At 42.9% G+C, this 20,194-nt stretch overlaps 1 protein-coding gene across 1 annotated transcript in view; it reads left to right on the plus strand.

Moving 5' to 3' along the window:
* The window catches only part of LOC139383142 (tyrosine-protein kinase BAZ1B-like), a 30,897-nt gene extending 12,264 nt beyond the window's left edge, over positions 1 to 18,633 (plus strand). Inside the window, exons 11-20 of the mRNA XM_071127496.1 lie at positions 2,833 to 2,947; positions 3,101 to 3,199; positions 6,305 to 6,485; positions 6,737 to 6,922; positions 7,681 to 7,828; positions 11,508 to 11,655; positions 11,952 to 12,070; positions 14,822 to 14,955; positions 15,539 to 15,645; positions 15,949 to 18,633. Coding sequence (XP_070983597.1) covers positions 2,833 to 2,947; positions 3,101 to 3,199; positions 6,305 to 6,485; positions 6,737 to 6,922; positions 7,681 to 7,828; positions 11,508 to 11,655; positions 11,952 to 12,070; positions 14,822 to 14,955; positions 15,539 to 15,645; positions 15,949 to 16,552 — 1,841 coding nt within the window. The 3' untranslated portion in view covers positions 16,553 to 18,633. The remainder of the gene's footprint in view (positions 1 to 2,832; positions 2,948 to 3,100; positions 3,200 to 6,304; positions 6,486 to 6,736; positions 6,923 to 7,680; positions 7,829 to 11,507; positions 11,656 to 11,951; positions 12,071 to 14,821; positions 14,956 to 15,538; positions 15,646 to 15,948) is intronic.
* The last annotated feature ends 1,561 nt before the right edge of the window (positions 18,634 to 20,194 follow it).

Consider the following 20,194-nt stretch of genomic DNA (forward strand, 5'->3'; position numbering starts at 1 on the left):
AGAAGATGCTTGCAGATTTTGAGCATTAGCGTTACATATGCAAAGAATGAGTTGCAATAGTTTCCTTGTTTTAGATGACAATATGAAATTCAGTGTGGTTTATCTTAAGGACATCCACGATAGCGATGACAAGTTGATGGTCCAATGTTGAGTGGATTTACACTGGTTTTAAATGGACACATCAAATAACTCTTGACCATTTCTGTAGTTTTTCTCAAACTACGTTAAGACTTGTACCATGGGCCTACATGTAATTTGGTTCTTTTGATCATGAGAAAAAGTCTTTGGTAGTATTTTTAGCATATGTGCTAATTTGCATCTACTGGTATAGTGTGGCAATCTTTGAATACATCAACTTTATTTTCTTAAACTCTTTAGACTATTGTGATGAGTCAAAAGACCAAAATTTGAGTAAATCTGACTTAGTCCCTGAGTTTTTTTTTAATGATTATTTGGAGCATTAGCGTTACATCAAAAGGTGAATTGTTAATAGTTTCCTTATTTCTTAAGATCTCAGTGCCAAACTTAGTTTCGATAGGCCATCGTGGAGTGGATTTGAATGGACACGTAAAATCTGCTTTCCTTATTTATTAATAACTCAGCCATCTCTTAACCTAAGTCAAAGTCGACCTCATCTCTGCTCTCACATCCAACCTGGATCCATGTTTGGTTTTAATGCAGACAAGAGCACTAAATCCAGCTTCACACAGACATGAGCTGGCAAAGTGTGCCATAGGTTTTTATGGTCAAATCATGACTTCGGTGATCTTCAGGTCAGAAAGTCTTGAGTTCTCGAAAGAGGCCTGAGATTCTGAGTTGTAACTGTTCAAAACAAATTTTCCTAGTCTGAGCTCTTATTTTTTAAATATTTTTTTTATACATGTTCCCAGCTGTCTTGAACACACTGAAGTTGGAGATTTCCGAGTTTTGAACGTGGCATTAATGATCAAAATGAGACGGCAGGGTATTCTCTTTGAGTCAGGAACCTAAACACCTGCATGCTTGTTTTCAGTTCCTTCAGTTTCCCAAATATGTCTGTTACGTAAGCAAGGAGACACATTTTATTTTCATAGAAAGTCACCAAAGTTCCTCTCTCAATCTGGAAAAATCTCACGCGACCCCATTTTTATATCGGGTGATCCCTAGTTTGGAAATCGCTGTCTTAACCAATCCCTTCGTTTTTCTCAAACTAAGTTACAGGGTTCGTACGTCGTGAAAATACTGGAGTTAATGGAATTTAAAAAAAGGTTTTCCATCAACTTCTCTGTTGCTCGCAAAGAGATACTGTCGGACATTGCAGCAGCAGTTAGGCCTATATATAGCCTGTAAAATATGATAGAGAACAGACTAGGTAGCCAGTTAAAAACGTATATTGTACCCTGTAGTTAACTGTTTAGCTGTAGTTAGCATGTATGTTTTTGTCATGTTCCAAAAAAAAGTCCACAAACTTGCGAATAAGGCCATTTTAAAGTTGATTAATTTAAACCATTATTTTTTACAACACACGATTCACTTTGCCATTGTATTAGTTGGGATTAGTTAGTATTAGGAGGTTAAAAAGATTAGCTGTGGCTTTTCTTTTGGATTATGTGGCTTCAACTTGTTTTGTAAATACTTTCAGTTGATTTTGGCATCCGATGTATGGGACATGACAAATCAATAGATGCTAGTCTGCCTTCAAAGTAAACACTTCTAAGGTAGCTAAGATCAAAATGACTACACTAAAAGGTACATTTTACTGAATTTGTGGGCCTGCTTCAGCTGAATAAAAAGATTTGTAGCCTACCATAGCATTTGATCTTTGATGTATTAAATTAGTGAATTATTTCAAAAGGCATAATGTATTTGGTTGCAATATTATACATGACAGCTAGTGGATGTGTAGGCTGTTATTCCAGTACCCCTCTGTTTGAGCAGAGCTTGATCAAAAGCCTGCAGAACTAGTAGCTCTCCAGACTGAGGGTTGACCACATGTGTTTTATACAGTTGTCTAACTGGTATTCTACTTTGAGGGGGTTAAAAAGATTAGCTGTAGCTTTTCTTTTGGATTATGTGGCTTCAACTTGTTTTTTAAAATACTTCCAGTTGATTTGGGCATCCAATGTATGGGACATGACAAATCAATAGATGCTAGTCAGCCTGTTAACCTTGGTTAAGTGCCTTGCACAATGACAGGAGATGCTACATGGGATCAGAGAGCAGCCTCTGTGTCAATACCACATGACACATACTTTTTTAAAAACTTAAAGTCATGATATTCCATATCTCAAAAATGTGTATGAACCCTGAAGTTAAGAGGCCTACGTACTGAGTTTGAGTTAATTTTTTTCAAAATGTCCAAAATGGAGGAAAATCAACCTGAGTGACCTTATGGGCCCTTGAGGCAAATTTGTTCAGCATTTAAAAGACGCCTACATACAAAGTTTAGTCTCTAGGGTAAACAGGGCGACTGATATGAGGATTTAAGTGAAAACGCTTATAACAGTACCATTCTTTGCTAAATTACTCATGACCCTGTAGTTTCTGTTGGGCAACTTAGGAAAAATATGTTAGTTATTTGAACATGTCAAGAAATAAATAAGAATTAAGAGAATAATATAATAATCACTACTTCTGTGAAACCTATAATATTCTTGATATTCTTAATATTATTAGTTGTATTAGTTGCAGCGTTAAACCTGGGTCGTATTCATTAGGTCACACCGTAGAAAAATCTAGTGCAACAGGAAAAACAAAAATAAGCTATTCTTATTGGTCAAGTTCAGAGAGTCCCTAACTTTCTTTGCCTTTGTGCCTACTGAACACGACCCTGTTCTGTTTCTGGTCCTGCAGATGTTGAGGAGGACGGTGGCAGTCTAGATGGTGCTCTGAGCGAGGGAGCCCACCAGGGGGTGCTAGCCGCCGTCTGCATCGAGACCACCACTCCCAACCAGGGACAGAACCTCTGGTGAGAAACTCACTGACAGAAGATCATTGGTTGACTTGATAACCATACAGATTAGTCGTTCAATGTAACAATGTTAAAACGATACTTACACCAGAGATCAGATTATATTTGTGCTATGGTATATTATATGTTTACACCACGCTTGTGTTGAAGGTTTGTGTGTGATGCTCCACGGGAACTCGATGACCTGGTGGAGAGCCTCCACACGCAGGGTGTGAGAGAGAGTGAGCTGAAGACCAAGCTGCAAGTCAGGTGAGGAGACATTTGCCTTATATTCCACATACTGAGCCACTGCCTGTTCACCCCGCTATCAACCAGAAGGTGAGGTCAGTACAGGTACATCAAAGCTGGGACCGAGAGACTGAAAAACAGCTTCTATCTCAAGTCCATCAGACTGTTAAACAGTCATCACTAACATTGAGTGGCTGCTGCCAACACACTGACTCAACTCCAGCCACTTTAATAATAAAAAATTGGATGTAATGTATCACTAGCCACTTTAAACAATGCCACTTTATATAATGGTTACATACTAGAGGTCGACCAATGATTTTTCGACGCCGATACCGATTATTGGAGGACCCCAAAAAAGGCCGATACCGATTAATCGGGCCGATATCAAATAAAATGTTTTTTTATTTGTAATAATGACAATTACAACAATACTAGATGAACACTTATTTTAACTTAATATAATACATCAATAAAATAAATTTAGCCTCAAGTAAATAATGAATCATGTTCAATTTGGTTTAAATAATGCAAAATCAAAGTGTTGGAGAAGAAAGTAAAAGTGAAGGCCTCCCGGGTGGCGCAGTGGTTAAGGGCGCTGTACTGCAGCGCCAGCTGTGCCACCAGAGACTCTGGGTTTGCGCCCAGGCTCTGTCGTAACCGGCCGCGACCGGGAGGTCCGTGGGGCGAAGCACAATTGGCCTAGCGTCTTCCGGGTTAGGGAGGGGTTGGCAGGTAGGGAAATCCTTGTCTCATTGCGCACCAGCGACTCCTGTGGCGGGCTGGACGCAGTGCGCGCTAATCAAGGTTGCCAGGTGCACAGTGTTTCCTCCGGCACATTGGTGCGGCTGGCTTCCGGGTTGGATGGCGCTGTGTTAGCTTGTGTATCGGAGGACGCTTGACTTTCAATCTTCGTCTCTCCCGAGTCCGTACGGGAAGATAGTAGCTACTAAAACAATTGGATACCAAGAAATTGGGGAGAAAAAGGGGTAAAATTCAACCTTGCTCAGAACATGAGAACACATGAAAGCTGGTGGTTACTTTTAATATGAGTCTTCAATATTCCCTGGTAAGAAGTTTTAGGTTGTAGTTATTATAGGACTATTTCTCTCTATACCATTTGTATTTCATATACCTTTGACTATTGGATGTTCTTATATGCACTTTAGTATTGCCAGTGTAACAGTATAGCTTCCGTCCCCCTCCTTGCTCCTACCTGGGCTCGAACCAGGAACACATCGACAACAGCCTTGAAGCAGCGTTACCCATCGCTCCACAAAAGCCGCTGCCCTTGCAGAGCAAGGGGAACAACTACTCCAAGTCTCAGAGCGAGTGACGTTTGAAACGCTATTAGCGCGCATCCTGCTAACTAGCTAGCCATTTCACATCGGTTACACCAGCCTAATCTCGGGAGTTGAAACAGCTGCTGGCAAAACGCACAAAAGGGCTGTTTGAATGAATGCTTATGAGCCTGCTAGTGCCTACCATCGCTCAGTCAGACTGCTCTATCAAATCATAGACTTAATTATAGCATAATAACACACAGAAATACGAGCCTTAGGTCATTAATATGGTCGACTCCGGAAACTATCATCTCGAAAACAAGACGTTTATTCTTTCAGTGAAATACGGAACCGTTCCGTATTTTATCTAACGGGTGGCCATAAGTCTAAATATTCCTGTTACATTGCACAACCTTCAATGTCATGTCATAATTACGTAAAATTCTGGCAAATTAGTTTGCAACGAGCCAGGCGGCCCAAACTGTTGCATATACACTGACTCTGCGTGTAATGAACGCAAGAGTAGTGACACAATTTTACCTGGTTAATATTGCCTGCTAACCTGGATTTCTTTTAGCTATATATGCAGGTTTAAAAATATATACTTCTGTGTATTGATTTTAAGAAAGGCATTGATGTTTATGGTTAGGTACATTGATGTTTATGGTTAGGTACAGTCGTGCAATGATTGTGCTTTTTTTTTCTCGCAAATGTGCTTTTGTTAAATCATCCCCCGTTTGGCGAAGTTGGCTGTCTTTGTTAGGATGAAATAGTCTTCACACAGTTCAACGAGCCAGGCATCCCAAACTGCTGCATATACCCTGACTCTGTTGCAAGAGAAGTGACGCAATTTACCTAGTTAAAAGAAATTCATGTTAGCAGGCAATATTAACTAAATATGCAGGTTTAAAAATATATACTTGTGTATTGATTTTAAGAAAGGCATTGATATTTATGGATAGGTACACGTTGGATCAACGACGGTCCTTTTTCGCGAATGCGCACCGCATCGATTATATGCAACGCAGGACACGCTAGATAAACTAGTAATATCATCAACCATGTGTAGTTAACTAGTGATTATGATTGATTGTTTTTTATAAGATAAGTTTAATGCTAGCTAGCAACTTACCTTAGCTTCTTACTACATTCGTGTAACAGGCAGGCTCCTCGTGGAGTGCAATGTAAGGCAGGTGGTTAGATCGTTGGACTAGTTAACTGTAAGGTTGCAAGATTGAATCCCCGAGCTGACAAGGTAAAGAAATCTATCGTTCTGCCCCTGAACAAGGCAGTTAACCCACCGTTCCTAGGCCATCATTGAAAATAAGAATGTGTTCTTAACGGACTTGCCTAGTTAAATAAAGGTGTTAAAAATTAAATGATATCCGATTGTTATGAAAACTTGAAATCGGCCATTCCGATTTAATCGGTCGACGTCTATTACATACCCTACATTACTCATATGTATATACTGTACTCTATACCATATACTGCATCTTGCCTATGCCGTTCGGCCATTGCTCATGCATCTATTGTTATGTACATATTCTTATTCATTCCTTTACACTTGTGTGTAGAAGGTAGTTGTTGTGAAATTGTTAGATACTTCTGCGTGGTCGGAACTAGAAGCACAAGCATTTCACTACACTCGCATTAACATCTGCTAACCCTGTGCATGTGACAAATAAATGTTGATTTGACCCTTCACCAATTCATTGCTTTGTGAGCGACGCCACACTTTATCTAGTCCTATTTATGCGAATGGCCCAGTGTTTTTCCTGGTTAGATCACATGGATCAGGTTTATGTGTGTGACTGACTGACTGGGTGTTATACGCTGACAGGTACCAGGACATCCTCCACTCTATCAACCTGGCCCGCAAGGGGAACCCGGGGCTGAGGAGCTGCGACGGCCACCAGGAGCTGCTTAAGTACCTGCGCAGCGACGTCATCGAGGTGGCCTCGCGCCTCCAGAAAGGCGGCCTGGGTTACATGGACGACAGCATGGATGAGTTTGAGAGAAAGGTAACTATTTATTCACAATCAATTGACATGTTTGGAATCAGGAGTTTATCCTGATCACATATCTGGCTGGTCAGGTCATATGGGCAGGAAAAACTAATGGCCATACATATTATTTTGTATCTACAAACTTTTCAAGATTTTTGTCAATGCCCATTTACCTGTATTTGTCTTTGGGCCTTGCACATCCAGAAGAGTATGACCTCTGAACTTGACCATTCCCCTCTGACTCCTGTCTGTCTCTGTGTGTTCAGGTGCGTGACCTGGAGAACCTAAAGGACTTTGGGGAGTGCGTCATCACCCTCCAGGCCTGCGTCATCAAGAAGTTCCTGCAGGGCTTCATGGCTCCCAAGCAGCAGAAGAAGAAAAAGCAGGAAGGGGAGGAGAGCAGGAAAACTGAGGAGGTGGATGAGGAGAAGAAGCTGGCGGAGGAGGCAAGGGTGAGTAATACCTATTTTAGACAGAACATGGTATGTTACCTGTAATTTAAAACAAGGCAACCCCTTTTCAAACATCCCCTTTTTTATCACTTTCTTGCAAGTAGCTCGGGCAGTGTAGGCCATCATTGTATATAAGAATTTGTTCTTAACTCACGCTCTCCAGTTAAATAAATAAAAATCTTTTTTTTTTTGAACAACCCCTTTTATACATGTCAGTGCGTAACCGGCAATTGGAAGAGGGATGATTAAACCATGGGGCCTGTTTGCAATTCAAACTAGGAAGGTGTTAAACAGTAGTGTTATTGAATTTACCTGCATAAAACAGATCTTTTCTCGCAGACCCATTACCAGTTTTTTGGTTACAGTGTCATAACTAGGTCTCGAGGTGGATTGTAATGTACCTTTTTATTTTTTTACCCTCTACCTCGTTCAGATATTAACGCAATGTGGTATGAAGAAGATGGCATGGTTAACAAAAGTGGGATATGTGTCCTGTATATGAAAGGGGTATTACTGACGGTCCTGAGTCCGATGTTTCTTCATCCTGCTAATGGTTAAGGACAGGATTGAAGATAGGGTAATCTGATCCTTGATCTGGTTTTAAAGGGCTTCTACCCCGAGCTGTATTTGAGCTTAAGGAGGACTGTCTTTTCAAATCAAATAAATGTTTTAAAGTGCACTTTAAACACACTTCTGCAAAAATCTATACAATAAAAAAAAAAGTTCTTAAAAAAAGTAGTAATTTGTCTGCCGTGCAGGTGGCGACGGCAGTAGAGAAATGGAAGACAGCGATCCGCGAGGCCCAGACCTTTTCCCGGATGCACGTGCTGCTGGGCATGCTGGACGCCTGCATCAAGTGGGACATGTCGGCAGAGAACGCACGCTGCAAGGTGTGCCGCAGGAAAGGTGGGTGATCCTCAACGTCCTGGAGCTGTATGAGGGAGTCCGAAACTGGTGTCAATGGAAAAGAAATGCCAATTAGTAAGAAACCATTACAGATGGTGTCCTAAAAGTGAATCTAATTTTAGCACACGTCGATCAGAGGTAAATAAAAACCCGGGGGGGGGGGTTGTTGGTTGCACATCGTGCCTCAAGGTCTCGTCAAGAACACCTTTCTCAGTATTGAGTCAGCTACACCAGCATTTCCCAAACTCGGTCCTGCCCCCCCCCCGGGTGCAAGTTTTTTTGCCTTAGCACTACACAGCTGATTAAAATAATCAAAGCACGCTGATGAGTTGGTTATTTGAATCAGCTGTGTAGTGCCCGGGCAAAAACCACAATATGCACCCAAGGGAGACCCCAGTACCGAGTTTCGTTAAACCCTGATTTACAATAAAAAGCATTTGACTGTCATTTTCTGCCTGTTGGAGATGATCCACCTGAGTAAGGTGCTGTGAAGACTTCGGCTATCCACAAATCACCTTGCATTCCACTCAAGCCGGAGTGTCAATCTGGCCCACGAGGTGGTTTGAGTGAAACATTTATAAACAAACATTTTAGGGGTTTGCTGGCCCCTGCACTAAAGGAATCTTTGCAGTAAAAATGAGCAAATCTGTTCATGGCCTTCGAATTAAACCTCTCGAACAGGCAGAAAGACATGATTGACTAATGTATAGAATCTTTGAATGACTGAAGTGGAGTTGCTATGTGACGTTATCAGCTACAGTTGAAGTCAGAAGTTTACATACACTTAGGTTGGGGTCATTAAAACTCGTTTTTCAACCACTCCACAAATTACTTGTTAACAAACTACAGTTTGGGGCCTCCCGGGTTGGGCAGTGGTCTAGGGCACTGCATCGCAGCGCTAGCTGTGCCACCAGAGACTCTGGGTTCGCGCCCAGGCTCTGTCGCAGCCGGCCGTAACCGAGAGGTCCGTGGGGCGACACACAATTGGCCTAGCTTCGTCCGGTTTAGGGAGGGTTTGGCCGGTAGGGATATCCTTGTCTCATCGCGCACCAGCGACTCCTGTGCCGGGCGCAGTGCACACTAACCAAGGTCGCCAGGTGCACGGTGTTTCCTCCGACACATTGGTGTGGCTGGCTTCCGGGTTGGATGCGTGCTGTGTTAAGAAGCAGTGCGGCTTGGTTGGGTTATGTTTCGGAGGAAGCATGGCTTTCGATCTTCGTCTCTCCCGAGCCCGTACGGGAGTTGTAGCGATGAGACAAGATAGTAACTACCAACAATTGGATACCACGAAAAAGGGGGTAAAAATAAAAACTACAGTTTTGGCAAGTCAGTTAGGACATCTACTTTGCATGCCACAAGTAATTTTTCCAACAATTGTTTACAGACAGATTATTTCACTTATAATTCACTGTATCACAATTCCAGTGGGTCAGACATTTACATTTTTAAACAGCTCGGAAAATTCCAGAAAATGATGTTATGGCTTTAGAAGCTTCTGATAGGCTAATTGACATAATTTGAGTCAATTGGAGGTGGACCTGTGGATGTATTTCAAGGCCTACCTTCAAACTCAGTGCCTCTTTGCTTGGCATGATAGGAAAATCAAAAGAAATCATCCAAGACCTCAAAAAAAATTGCAGACCTCCACAAGTCTGGTTCATCCTTGATCAATTTCCAAATCGCCTGAAGGTACCACGTTCATCTGTACAATCAATAGTACGCAAGTATAAACACCATGGGACCATGCAGCCGTCATACTGTTCAGGAAGGAGACGCGTTCTGTCTCCTAGAGATGAACGTACTTTGGTGCGAAGAAGTTCAAATCAATCCCAGAACAACAGCAAAGAACCTTGTGAAGATGCTGGAGGAAACGGGTACAAAAGTATATATCCACAGTAAAACGAGTCCTATATCAACAACCTGAAAGGCCACTCAGCAAGGAAGAAGCCACTGCTCCAAAACCGCCATAAAAAAGCCAGACTAGGGTTTGCAAATGCACATGGGGACAAAGATCATACTTTTTGGATAAACATCCTCTGGTCTGATGAAACAAAAATAGAACCGTTTGGCCATAATGACCATTGTTATGTTTGTTGGAAAAAGGGTTAGGCTTGCAAGCCGAAGAACACCATCCCAACCGTGAAGCACGGTGGTGGCAGCATCATGTTGTCGGGGTGCTTTGCTGCAGAAGGGACTGGTGCACTTCATAAAATAGATGTCATCATGAGGTAGGAAAATTATGTGGATATATTGAAGCAACATCTCAAGACATCAGTCAGGAAGTTAAAGCTTGGTCATAAATGGGTCTTCCAAATGGACAATGACCCCAAGCATACTTCTAAAGTTGAGGCAAAATTGCTTAAGATATTGTAGTGGCCAACACAAAGCCCTGACCTCAATCCCATAGGAAACTTGTGGGCAGAACTGAAAAAGCGTGTGAGCAAAGAGGTCTACAATCCTGGCTCCGTTTCACCAGCTCTGTCAGGAGGAATGGGCCAAAATTCACCCAACTTATTGTGGGAAGCTTGTGGAAGGATACCTGAAACGTTTGACCCAAGTTAAACTATTTAAAGGCAACGCTACCAAATACTAATTGAGTATATGTTCCCAGTGGGTATGTGATGAAAGAAATAAAAGCTGCAATAAATCATTCTCTTACTATTGTTCTGACATTTCCCATTATTAAAATAAAGTGATGATCCTAACTGACCTAAGACAGGACATTTTTACTAGTATTAAATGTCAGGAATTGTAATAAAAAAGGATCAAATAAAGTTTAAATGTATTTGGCTACGGTGTATGTAAGAATCTGACTTCAACTGTATGTGTTGATCTTTGCTCTAGTAAATGTATTACCTGATTTATCCAGTTGCGTTATTAGAACCCATTCTCTCTTCCAATAACAGCCTGTACTCTCTCCAGGGACAGGGCTGAGGCCTCCTGTCCTCGTGCTGCGGGACATGGTTAGCCCCAGGCAGGGCGGGTGGATGAGCCCAGAGCAGGGACAGAGTAGTGTCAGACAGGTGCAGGTGTACCACATGCTGCCACAAAGCCACACTACAGGTGAACTAGCAGTACGATACTACAGTATAAGGCCCTGTATAAGTATTGAGGTAATATAATTACTATAAGTAGAAGTACAATACTCAAGGCCATGTGTGACAACACACTGCTTTCTCCTATCCATGTTGCTGATCTTACAATAGCAGAGATGGTGTATTGGACACCTACCCAGTGATTTCAGGTTAGACATGGCTTGTAACCTTATCTTGAAAAAATATATAAATATTTGGGAATGAGAGACTCATAGGTTCTAAATTATTATGATGAATCCTGGTTTTGGTAGAAATAATGGGTGTGCCCTTATCCCTGGGGGTTTGACCAACTGTCTCATTGTAAGTTGGGCCCTAGCCAAATTAACTTTGATGTGTGATGACAGCTTCTTGGCTCAATCCCGTATCATCCACTACTTCTTGTAGGTGTGGGTCCTGGGCTGTGAGGCATACAGCGCGGACATTGTTTGCTCAGTTGTAGGTTTTGCACGCACACTCCATACAGAGAGGCTTCTCCTTATTAAATATAACTTTTGCTGGTCTTAGTGACTTTAGACAATTAAAAATGTATGTATAGAGTTAATGACAGTGTAGGCCTAAAACTATTTACTCCATCCTTCCTTCAGGTGAGGATGACAAGCTCATCCTGTGTGACGAGTGCAACAAGGCCTTCCACCTGTTCTGTCTGCGCCCCGCCCTCTACCGCATCCCCCAGGGGGAGTGGCTGTGTCCCGCCTGCCAGCCCGCTGTGCAAAGACGCTGCTCCCGCGGAAGGTAGGGTTCACACGATAACACACAACACCTCACTGGAGGATTAAAGACTTAGCTGTGTCTAAACTTTCTGGTCCTTTGTCAAACTTGACAATTAAGCTGTTTCAATCTAAAGGTGGTACTGTAGAAGCCACGAGGAAAATACTCTAGTGTTTTATTATTTTGACTCCACTGATGAGCCCCCAAAACAGCCCCTAGTTTCAAATGTTCTTCCAAACTTACGGCATGTAAAGAAAAGCCTGTTTTGCTATTGGATGAACACTCTTTAACAGAATGCTGATGGCTACTTGTTGTTCCAGAAACTACAATGAGGACACTGAGGAAGAGGAGGATTCTGAGGGCGAAGAGGAGTCTGAATCCGAGGACTCTGATGAAGAGGATAAGGAGGATAATGATTACAAGGCCGTGGGCCACAGCTGTGAGTATTATTGACCCCAGTAGGGACCCTTACTTACCATAACCCAATGTAACAGTACTGAGTCTTTCGAGTCTTGCTAATAGATTTTGAAGTAGATTTAAGTCAACTTTAACTTTGCCACTAAGGAACATTCACTGTCTTCTTGGTAAGCAACTCCAGTGTAGATTTGACCTTGTGTTGTAGGTTATTGTCCTGCTGAAAGGTGAATTTCTCTCCCACTGTCTGGTGGAAAGCAGACTAAGGTTTTCCTCTAGGATTTGCCTGGTCTTAGCTCATCTCATTTATTTTTATCCTGAAAAACTACCCAGTCTTTTCAGATATCAAGCATACCATGATGCAACCACCACCATGATTGAAAATGAGGAAGTTACTTGGTGAAGTGTTGGATTTGCCCCAACCATGAGGCTTTTCATTTAGGCCAAACGGTGTATTCCTTTGGTGTGATAATAAAGGATGCATGTTTTGGAATTTTTGTATTATGTACATTTGTATCCTTCTTTTCACTCTGTCATTTAGGTCATTATTTCGGAGTCGAATTCAAGCTGCTTTATTGGCATGAAAATGGTGTCAATATTGCCAAAGCAACAATGTATACATTGTAATAAAATTATAACTTGTAATAATAAATATGGTAGTTAATAATAAAATAACAACAATGTATTAGAAATGTAATCACTACAATGTTGTTGATCCATCCTCAGTTTTTCTCCCATCTCAGCCACCGCTGTTTTAAAATCACCTGTTGCCTCATGGTGACATCCCTGAGCAGTTTTCTTCCTGTCCTGCAGCTCAGAAGGACGACTATCTTTGATGTGTCTGGGTGGCTTAATACATAATCCAGTGCATAATTATTAACTTGACCATGCTTAAAGAGCTATTTTAAAGTCTGGTTTGTTATTGTTAACCATTTACCAATCACTGCCAGTTTTCATGAGTTGAATCTGTGCTTGAAATTCAGTTCTTGACCAAGGGACCTTATGTAAAGTGCCTTCAGAAAGTATTCCCACCCCTTCGTCCATTTTGTGGTTACAGCCTGAATTTAAAATGGATTACATTTAGATTTGTCACTGGCCTACACACAATACCCTATAATGTCAGTGGAATCATGTTTTTAGACATTTTTACAAATGAAAAGCTGAAATGCCTTGAGTCACGTGTTCAGCCCTTTGTTATGGAAAGCCTAAATACGCCCAGGAGTAAAAAAAATTGTTAAATCACTTAAGTTGCATGGACTCACTGTGTTCAACAGTAGTGTTTAACAGGATTTTTCTTAAGAACGCATCTCTGTGCTCCACACATACAATTATCTGTAATGTCAAGCAGTGAATTTCAACCACCAAGGCCAGGAAGAGTTTCCAATACCTTTTCAAAGAAGGGCACCTATTGGAAGGTAGGTAAAAAAACAAAAAGGTGGACATTGAATATCCCTTTGAGGATGGTGAAGTTATTAATTACACTTTGGATGGTGTATTTAATACACCCAGTTACCACAAAGATACAGGTGTCCTTCCTAACTCAGTTGCCGTAGAGGAAGGAAGCCCCTCAGGGATTTCACCATGAGGCCAATGGTGACGTTAAAACAGTTAGCTTGTTTAGTGGCTGTGATAGGAGAAACTGAGTATGTATCAACATTGTATTTACTCAATAATAACTAACCTAATTGACAGAGTGAAAAGAAGGACACCTGTACAGAATACAAATATTCCAAAACAAGCTTCCTGTTTGTAACAAGGCAGTAATACTAAAACAATTAACACTTTATTCAGGACAAAAAGTTATGTTTGGGGCAAATCCAATATAACACGTTACTTAGTACCACTCCATATTTTTGCGCATATTGGTAGTTGCATCATGTTATGGGTATGCTTGTAATTGCTAAGGAGGAGTTTTTCAGGATAATAATACATTTTAAAAAATGTAGTTAATCACAGGCAAAATCCTAGAGGTAAACCTGGGTCAGTCTGCTTTCCACCAGACAGTGGGAGATTAATTAACCTAAAACACAAGGCCAAATCTTCACTGGAGTCGCTTACTAAGAAGTCAGGGAATGTTCCTGAGTGGACAAGTTAGTTTAGACTTAAAGGGCCTGAGTGGGAAGGGCCTGTGGTGTAGCAGGGGTTTTACATAGATACTAGGGCCCAGACTTTCTCCTGTCCTGACCAGAGAGAACTGAACAGCCCGAACATTTTACGGATGCAGAGAAAGATGAGAATGACAGGAATGTGGTGCAGTATTCTGAGCTCATTCTCTCCCCTCTTCATTGTCTGAGTGTCGTCCCCCCTTTTTGATCTGGTGGGCTTTTCACCCCCGGCTTGGCTGACGGTATGTGGCAGAGTGATCCTCTGTGAGTTTAGGCCTGCACGTAAGGTAACCACACACAATTGGGTTTGGAAGACCGGTGGTTATAGTGCTGCCGTAGCAGGTCGTTTTTTTCCCCCTGCAGATCTGGCAACATAACATTGCAAACCAAACTGTGAGCGAGGATTCGGCCCAGTGCATTTTGAGGTCTCTTGACTTCACATAGCTCCCTCCCTCTGAGAAGTTGGGCTTGTTGATGAGCCTAGTCGACCAGAGATATTTTTTAGGATGTCTATTAAAATATATATTTTTTAATCTGGATATTTTAGCATTTTACTTGTGATTATAGCTTCACCCCTATTCTTACAGTTCATACAGGTACAACAAATGGCTGATTGAAATGTTTTTCTGATGGTGTGGGTGTATATTTAACTGGACTCTTCTGCTTCCCAGTGAGATCAAGGAAGAAGACAAAGAACTCTAAAGCATTGAAGGCGCCCAGTAAGGCGTCTAAGAAGCACTCTCCCCCCAGTAAACCCAGCAAACAGAGGGCCGCCTCTAGCAGTCCTGCAGACATCGACGAGCTGGTGAGAACACACACACCCTATGGCTCATGGTTAGAAAGACTTTGGTCTGACCTCCCGAGTGGTGCAGTGGTCTAAGGCGTTAATACAGACCCGGGTTCGATTCCAGGCTGTGTCGCAGCCGGCCCGTGACCGGGAGACCCATGCGGCTGTGCACAATTGGCCCAGCATCGTTAGGGGAATGTTTGGCCGGCCGGGATGTCCTTGTCCCATCGTTCTCTAGCGACTCCTTGTGGTGGGCCGGCCGCATGCATGCTGACTTCGGTCGCTAGTTGTACGGTGTTTCCTCCGACACATTGGTGCAGCTGGCTTCCGGGTTTAAGCGAACAGTGTGTCAAGAAGCAGTGCGGCTTGGCAGGGTCGTGTTTCGGAGAACGCATGGCTCTCAACCTTCGCCTCTCCTGAGTCTGTATGGGAGTTGCCGCGATGGGACAAGTCTGTATATACGAATTGGATTCCATGAAATTGGGAAGAAAGGGGAGTAAAGAAAAAAACGTGCCAAAAAAATTGACTTTAGTAAGCCAGCTTCTATGCAGGTAACTTGACCCCTTGCTAACACTAATATGGTGTGTTTGGTTTGCTGCAGGTGCGTCAGAGCTCAAAGACAGGTGTGCGTCGGCAGGCCCTGGAGCTGGAGAGGAGCGAGGAGATCCTGCAGAAACTGGTCAAATTCCGCTACAGCTGGCCGTTCAGGTGAGACTGATGCGCTGCTAGTCTGTTAGACTGGCATGCAGTTAAACATTTGTGAAGCTGGGAAGTGTCTCCTGAAAGTGTTTAAACTATGGCTTGACTGGCACAACTAACTTTGGACTTGTACTCCTATCTCAATGTAACAACATACATTGACACTAACTATATATAAATATCAGACCGTTGATTAGATGCAGGTTCAGTGTAAGTGTCCATGTGAATTCCATGGAAATAGTATCAAGATATATATAGTTCTGAGATGGTAGACCTGACCCCTAACCTCCCTGTCTTCTCTCCTCGCTCCAGAGAGCCGGTGTCAGTAGAGGAGGCGGAGGACTACTTTGACATCATCTCCAGCCCCATGGACTTCCAGACCATGCAGGCCAAGTTCAGCGAGGGCCAGTACCGCCACGCCCAGGACTTCCTGGAGGACGTCAAGCTAGTGTTCTCCAACGCCGAGGAGTACAACCAGACGGGCAGCTCGGTGCTCTCCTGCATGGCCAAGACGGAGCAGAGCTTCACCCAGCTGCTCCACAAGCTGCTACCCGGCCTCTGCTACCTGCGCCGGCGCCAGAGGAAGAGGGTTAGTCGGACCCCTCAGGACGAGGAGGAAGAGGAGACGCCCAAGGTTCGGAAGATGCAGAATGGGAAAGGCAAGGTGGGTCGGCCCAGGAAAGTAGTGGTGGAGCAGAGGAGAAAGGAAGAGGAGGAGAGCGAGGAAGAGGGCAGCGTGAAGAGGAAGAGCAAGCGGGCGGTGGCCACGTCCAGCCGGAGAGACTACCGAGAGCAAGGGAGTGATGGCGAGGAGGGCGGCAACCGGAGAACTCGACAGCGGGGGGGCGATGGTGGGGATAGTGACGAGGAGAACGGGGCCAGCCACCGACATTCCAAGCGGCAAAAACGTTCATAATGAAGTCCAGGGTGCTTCTTGTGTTTGTCTTTTCAAATTTCTGCCCCTAAAATGAAAACAGAACACCCCTCCCAATTCTGAGGAAATGGGACTCAACTTCTCAGATGGAGTTTTTTGTGTTTTTGGTTTTATGTTAATATTTTTGAGTAAAAAAAGAAACTGATTTATATTTGTAATGCGATTTAATATTTGGTGACTTTTTTCAAACAGACATTTACATCTAAGACGAGAGGATTTGTCAGAGCTCTTTGAGAATTTTAATTTATCCCCCCCACACCTTACATTCTGGTCATCCTCCCAGATTTAAAGTTGTAATTTAGCTTCTGTGCGGCTTGGGCTGTGAGGGATGGGCTGTTAACCGTTGTCCAGGAAATAACTCATTTATGTCGATGTACAGTCCTCATTCTCTGGTTTTGCTTTTTGACGCGACTAAACACTGGCCTTTGGGCAACCCAGCCGTGCGAAGGCACCAAAGCCCTTGGTGTGTGTGTCTGAATTATTCCTTCAGGCTACGCACCAACGGCCTAGCCATCATTCTGCATAAACATTTGACCCATACAGATAATCCAGGTTTTTACGTATGCAATTCAGTTTCCTGTGTTGACAATGAAAAGACCTATTGTAAAAACAACGGTACATTTTAACCCCCTCTTTCTCCAGAGGACTCTGTTCTTGTTGCAGTGTCTCATTCCTGGTCCACCGCGTTGCCCGACCTTTCACCTCCAGAATGTCCTCAAATTCAGTAGATAATTCCCCTTAAACTCCGCCCTGTAGTTCTCTCCCTGTAAAATTAGGGCTGCCTTTTGTGGTAGGGCTCTGTCTCATTGACATTATAGGCATTTATTATTTTAAACCACAAATCCAAGCATAGCCATGGTCTAAATGCATGGAAATGTGTTTTGTTGACTTGAAAATGGGATTTTCATGATTTGTTTTGTTGCACATTTTGGCCGAATTGATTCAAAGGAAGTGTATGAAATACTTGCGAGCGATAACCACTTCCTTCCTCAAAGATTTGTCAGCGGTCATCTTTATGCCGTGTCATCAATACAAGGTCTGGTTAGGTTCTAGTCCGATGTTGGCGATCTGTGTGTGGAGGAGGGTTCGTGGACCATGAGCCGGATTGTTCGGTTCAAATCCTTCAGGTTATTACCATTGCTTCAAGCTCCTTATTGTGTATGTTTCCATTCATTAGCACCAGGTGGTGCTATACTCCTGCACTTTTAACCAGCATAGTGCAAGTCATGGTCCCTTGAGAACCTCTTGTCTTGTTCATATCCTTTCCTTCAACAACCTCATGCACATTCTACTGTGGAGTAGGTGTTTAAAAAAACCTTCTCCCTCGCTAGTGTGTGTACCCTGTACCATAATCGAACCTTGGAGAGCGCTATGGTCCTTGGAGTAATTCTCAGATGGGGTGTTGGGGTATCTATTTACAGAACACCGGTTAGGTAGTCATACAATGCAGATGTCTTGACTATGACCTGTAGTTCTATGCAGTATGTTAGTGCTTTTCTAACACTACTGTCATTGAATCGTCAAGCCTATGATCTGATTTTTAATTTGAGACTTATCATTTGGGCAGTTCTAAAAAGCTCCTTTTTTTGTACTACTTGAATTCTGTGTCTGAAATGATTTGAAATGTAATTTTTGGCTGTTCAATTACAATGAATATTTAGATGGAAGAGCAGATCTAAAGAATTGCAAAAGTGACAGCCCTCCTCAGTAAAATTCCTGTAGTAAATACTTTCTTTCTTTCCGGAGGAACTAAAGTATTTTACACTTAAAAAAATAATATTTATCATCGCAACTGGGGTCGGGATTGGTGAGCCCCACACTCAGGTGTGGGGCTCACATGTAAAGAATCCCCCCTCCCCATTTTTTTTACATTTTTTTTTTTAAAGGATATGGGTTTGAAGTTTAGATCTCCCCTTAGTTTTGAGGTTAATAGTATTCCCCTAGCCATAACTGCCAATGGTAAACCTGATAGAGAATTGCCAGTGGGGAGGAGTTAGCCATGGGACCGCAGGCTGACTGATGTATGTTTTCTTTACTTTTTAATTAAACATCATACAATGGTATCGCTTTCTACTGTCTTGCTTATTTCTGTCTTTATTCTTTGTGGTTGGTTTACCTTCCTCGGTTGAATGCACTGATTCTAAGTTGTGTGCTTAATGACTGAAACGTAAATGTTGATTAAAGGTCCTGTGCATTGTGAAAGATGGTTACAACCCAGTGCTTAGTGGAGAAATTAGTTTGAAGATGCCTTGTGGAATTAAAGCTGCTCCCAGTCATCTGAGGGGGGACAACTTTGCCTGAAAAACTGTCCTATTAAGGAAGCTTTTGTGGAGTCAAGTGAAACTCTGTCTCGGGTTTCATTGCCTTGCCGTGACGGCTGGAACACTGTCGTGGGGGCTTCAGCAGTCTTGTCTGCTGTCGGTCTCTCTGGTCCAATCTCATTGGGCCTGTACTCTCTCACACGGAGAACATGCCGTTATTTTAATTACAGACACTTGTGTTGTTCTTGGACCTCTCCGGAGGCACCAGGTAATTATCCCTAGTCACTTGCGAGGCACACAGACTCCAGACTTTCCACTGCTGCATGGAGGGAGGGAGGGAGGGAGGGAGAGGGCCTGCGGCAGGTAGGGGCTGCTGTGGAGTAGTTAAGGAAGTGACAGCTCATCAGTTTTTTTCTAGTTGGAGACTCAAGAATGGTTAACCATACAGGGAATTATCCAGACATAAAAGGTTGTTTTATACTCATCATTGATACTATATCCAAATTGAGTGTACAGCCAGTACACATTATTTAACCTCTGTCCCAGTGCTTGGGAAGACCACTGTTGATATGCTTCAAGTATTCTGTATCTGGTATGGCTCATCATGGCTTCTGTTTATATTCGAGACGGGTTGTCCAACCTCCCTAAATCCTTTGGGATGTGTCAGTGGATCTGAAACTCCCTTACAAAGGTTAGAGCGTTCCTCTGTCCTCAACCAGTGCACTGCTTTTCAGCCATGAAATACCTTCAGCCATATTCACTCTAATCTCGGGAAACCCCAGACCTAGGGCAACCCGTCTCTGGAGAGACTATACTCTACAGACCAATCGGTGTACACTTGAGTCTGCTCACTGGCGTGGGTGTGCGTCTCCTCCACCTCTTCTGAGCATCTTGGTATGACGACAAGTCCTGTCATTCCGCAGAAGAGCCAAACTTACCAAACTCAGATGGAATGTACTATACCTGAAGGCTCTAGTTGTTATTTTTTTGTAAATTAGCCAAGATTACACTTTGAAAAGAAGTGTATGTTCAGACAGCATGCTCATTTCTAAACACAGTGTATTCTACAGACATCTTCCAGCAATGAGAGGATGGAGTAAACAAACCCTTTTGCTTACAGCTCTTTTACCTTTAGGTAGGTTGGCCATGATGTGACCTGGGCAGGGAACATTTTTAGGCTCTAATGTTATAGGCTATATAACTAGAATAGTGTTTTCCCTGTGTTAGGTCACTCCAGGCCCTACCTGTAGAAAACATTTAGCTGTAGCCAGACTCAGCATAACATTCTAATGACCAGGCGTTTGCCCTGTAGGGATACTGTGTATGGTTGTCAGTGTTATCTTCACGATGTCAACGTGACCCC

This window comes from Oncorhynchus clarkii, chromosome 24 (genome assembly GCF_045791955.1).
Source record: "Oncorhynchus clarkii lewisi isolate Uvic-CL-2024 chromosome 24, UVic_Ocla_1.0, whole genome shotgun sequence".
Taxonomy (NCBI): Eukaryota; Metazoa; Chordata; class Actinopteri; order Salmoniformes; family Salmonidae; genus Oncorhynchus; species Oncorhynchus clarkii.